This window comes from Melospiza georgiana, chromosome 1 (assembly GCF_028018845.1).
Source record: "Melospiza georgiana isolate bMelGeo1 chromosome 1, bMelGeo1.pri, whole genome shotgun sequence".
NCBI lineage: Eukaryota > Metazoa > Chordata > Aves > Passeriformes > Passerellidae > Melospiza > Melospiza georgiana.
In genome coordinates, this window is record NC_080430.1 from 9,279,865 (window position 1) to 9,283,546 (window position 3,682).

Sequence of the window (3,682 nt, forward strand, 5' to 3'; positions counted from 1 at the left end):
CGTTCATGACATAAACAGATTTCCCGATATATAGTAAGAACAAAACATTTCCAATACTCAGCGAAAGGAACGCGCTTCCAGGGGGCAGGGGTGGGGGGTGAGGGAGCTCAAGTTTTGTCTGGTTTTCAGTCAATAATAACACTGTATTCACGATAAATCCTCTTCCCCGCCCGGCATGCCGAGGATCCTCTTCTCCATCCCTCTCCAAGCAGGGAGAAATCAGAACAAGGCGGGAGCGGGACCGGTGCCAGCCGGGAGCGGCGGCTCGGCCGGAGGAGCCGGACCCGCCGGGGCTCACTGGGGCTGCGCCGGGGCTCCGTGCCGGCCCCGGGGCTGCGTGTCCTCCTCGTCCGCCTCGGAGCAGTCGGAGGAGTGGTACGGGCAGCATCTCCCGGCCGCCGCCGCCTCCTCTTCCTCCTCCTCGTCTTCCTCGTCCTCAGGTTCGCTGTCGGGCAGCTCCCGCATCCTCCTGCCGGCGCTTTTCTCGGGGGCGGGCAGCAGCATCTCCTCATCGCCCTTGTCCTCGCCGCCGCCCGCCTTGGGCTTCTCGGCCTCCTGCGCCGCCTGCTCCTTCGCCTTCTTGCTGCGCTTCCACTTCATGCGCCGGTTCTGGAACCAGATCTTCACCTGGGGGACACGGGACACCAAACACCCCTTCATCCACCGCCCGCCGGGGCTGCCCCGCCCGGGGCCGGGGACACTCACTCACCTGCGTCTCGGTCAGCATGAGCGACGTGGCCACCTCGAAGCGCTTGGGCCGGGAGAGGTACTTGTTGAGCTTGAACTGGTGCTCCAGCTCCAGCAGCTGCTGGCTGGTGAAGGCCGTGCGGGGCCGGCGGCACTTCCCCAGGAGGTTGGACTGCGCCTGGGCTGGGGAAGGACAAGGAGAAGGGGGAGCGGGAGGTGAGCGCGGAGCCGCCCAGCCCCGGCCGCGCATCCCCCCTGGGAAGCGGGAAAGGCTGAGCGAGGCTGGAACATCCATCCTCCCTGACTCCGGGGCTTCTCGGCTTCCGCCGTGTCAGGGGAATCGCCCACAGGGACCAAAAAAAAAAAAAAAAAAAAAAGAATTAAATGAAATCTTTTAAATAAAGGAAAATATGTCTCTTGATTTCCCAAGAGCCCAACAAACGCGAGACAATAAACCCAAGGCAGGGATCGCGGCGCAGGGGCACGGGGCTCTCCGGGGAGCGGCAATTTGCTCCATTTAATGTTTTAGTTAAACCTGCCGCACTCCCTGCCCGCCCATATCCGTTTAATTAGCGGGATTGCAGGCCGGAACCGGGACCGAGACCGGGGCCGCTCCGTGCCCTGCACCGGCTGCCCCTCGGAGCGTAAATCATCAGCGAGGACTAGAAAACCGTATTGGAAACGGGGGCGGGGGGAAGAAAAAAATTTTAAAAAGCGTGTTTTCCGCATTAAAAAAAATAACTAAAACTAAGGATTTATTAGAGAGGGGGAAAAATAGCAAAACAAAACAAAAAATTTCATCCACGAGAAAGCGGGAACTGAGCCTCTTCGAAGGCCCTGACAGCCCTGGGCATGCGACTCGGCAGCGCTACTGTCCATTTCTCAAATTATTTAGATATTTTGGCTTATTAGGCTTAGAAAAATAAAATTAACTTGGGAAAGGGCGGCTTCTGCTCCCTGGCCACGGTTGGAGACAGCTCGCTAAAGCGGCAGAAAGAATAGGACAGTGTCCGCTCCCGGCCGCAGCACCCGGGAGATTTTGTCACCGCGGTGCGATTTTCCGAGACTCGTTTTCCTTGGTTATTTATTCCCCTCTGCCCCTTGTTTGAGAGGCAGGACTCTAACAGCTTTCCTAATTATTTTTTTCTTCTTGAATGTTCCAGTCTAAACAATCCCAATCCAAGAGAAAACAATGGACTTTTTTGTCTGCGAATGTGTGTGCCGAGCAGGAGAAGGGGAGGAAAAAAAAAATCGCAATTCTTTTCCTGGCATGATTTTCGTAAAACTACACCTCCGGTATTGTTAAACCGGCCATTCCCACCGAGAGCTCACACCTCCGAAAATGATCTTTGCTTAAACCAGATGCAAGTTCCCCATCGCCGCGAGGCCTAGAGCTGCGCACGGCGCTTTGCTGGGACTCCGGGGCTCCATCCAGCATTCCCGGCCTTTCCTGGGCCCACACCTAAACCCTCCCACTGCCCCTCTTTGCTATTCGTTATCCCCAGGGAACGCAGAACCCCAAGTTTTTGGCCGATCCCAACATCCCTTTGCCTGGGAAGCCTGTCATCATTATTATACTCCCATTTCTGATAAAGGAGAAATAGAATTAAGAACGGCGAGTGAGTGGTGCGACCTGCCACCTCTCTTTTGGGGGGGTTACATTGAGACTGGGGTTTTAGGGACACCGTAAGGACTCCTGCCCCTGCCCTGGCCCCTCACCAACTCCCACCTCCCCTCCCCTCCCCGGCGGCTTCTACCCTCCGGGAACAGAGGGAAAGGGCATTTGCGAAGGCAGGGAGCAATTTATCACCTTGCCATTTAACCTGCCAGGCTGTCCGGGGCTCCTCAAGGGCGGGGAATGGCGATGTGACCGCACACCCCCGTTTCCCATCGCCGAGCGCTATTTCTTCCTTCTAACATAAATTTTGCCAAAAAATAAAAGCGACTCTTCCAGTTTAAATCTGCAGCTTGTTTAGGGGGCCAGGAGGGGCTTCTACGCCCTCGGAAGGAGGCAGCCGCCGGCAGGGCAGGGGATGGAGGATGCGGCGCGGAGGGAGGCAGGTACTCACAGTTGAAGTCGGGCATCTTGGGCAGGATCATGCCCGCGGTGGAGGCCCGCAGCCACTGGTCCAGCTGGAAGGTGCCGGCGCTGAGCTTGATGGGGTCGGCGGCGGGGTGGGAGGGGTGCGCTCCCTGCACCTGCGAGTAGGGGTACGAGAGGGCCGGGTGCTGCCCGCCCAGCGCCGAGTAGCCGTACACCGGGTGCCCGTAGAGGGCCGCCTGCGCCGGCATGCCCGGCCCGCCGGGCGCCGCGGGGTGCAGTCCCAGGGCCATGCCGGCCGCCGAGGCGGGGTGGTGCGGGTGCGAGCCCGAGCCCGCCCCGGGCAGGAAGCCGGGCTTGGGCACCAGGGCGCAGTGCGCGGCCAGGAGGCGCGGCGGAGAGGGGCTGTCGGTGCGCAGGCAGTCGGCGGGGCCGCCGGAGGGGTGCTCGGAGGAGGATGAAGAGGACGAGGAAGAGGAGGACGAGGACGGAGGGCTGCCGCTCCCGCTGCTGCTGCTACCGCTGCCGCTCAGCGAGGTGACCAGGGCCAGCGGCGCGCTCTGCCCCGCCGCCGCCTTGGGGGGGTCGACAGCCAGCAGCGCGTCGATGCGGAAATTTTTGGATTTTTCCATGGGAGCGTGCGGCTGCCCCGGGCCGGCCGCGTCTCCCGGCGGCGGCGGGCGGCAGTGCGGCCGCGCTCCGCGGCGCGCCCCTTCAAGGGCCGCAGGCGGCTCCCATTGGCCCCGCGCCGCTGCGGCCTCGCTCGCCATTGGCTGCGCCGCACACCCGTCACCGCCGAGAGCCCGCCCCCTCCGCGAGAACCGCGCTGCGGGCGGCGGCACCGGGGAACAGCCTGGGATACCCGAGCGGATAACCAGGGACACCCATAGGGATAACCCGGGACACCCGAGGAGCACAGCCCGGGACACCCATAGGGATAACCCGGGACACCCC

General features: G+C 61.4%; 1 protein-coding gene across 1 annotated transcript; it reads right to left on the reverse strand.

Annotated features, from left to right (window-relative positions):
- Nucleotides 1–294: 294 nt before the first annotated feature.
- MNX1 (motor neuron and pancreas homeobox 1) lies at nucleotides 295–3,360 on the reverse strand. Its single transcript, XM_058038581.1, has 3 exons — nucleotides 2,757–3,360; nucleotides 710–870; nucleotides 295–627 (listed from the first exon to the last, which is right to left on the reverse strand). The coding sequence occupies exons 1-3, from the start codon at nucleotides 3,358–3,360 to the stop codon at nucleotides 295–297; spliced, it is 1,098 nt and encodes a 365-aa protein (XP_057894564.1).
- Between the last annotated feature and the right edge of the window lie 322 nt (nucleotides 3,361–3,682).

Excerpts from the sequence above, each read along its gene's own strand:
- MNX1 (XM_058038581.1), bottom strand. The coding sequence starts at position 3,360 with ATGGAAAAATCCAAAAATTTCCGCATCGACGCGCTGCTGGCTGTCGAC. Across the intron at positions 871-2,756 it reads CAAGATGCCCGACTTCAACT|CCCAGGCGCAGTCCAACCTC; the intron begins GTGAGTACCTGC and ends GTCCTTCCCCAG. Across the intron at positions 628-709 it reads TCATGCTGACCGAGACGCAG|GTGAAGATCTGGTTCCAGAA; the intron begins GTGAGTGAGTGT and ends CGTGTCCCCCAG.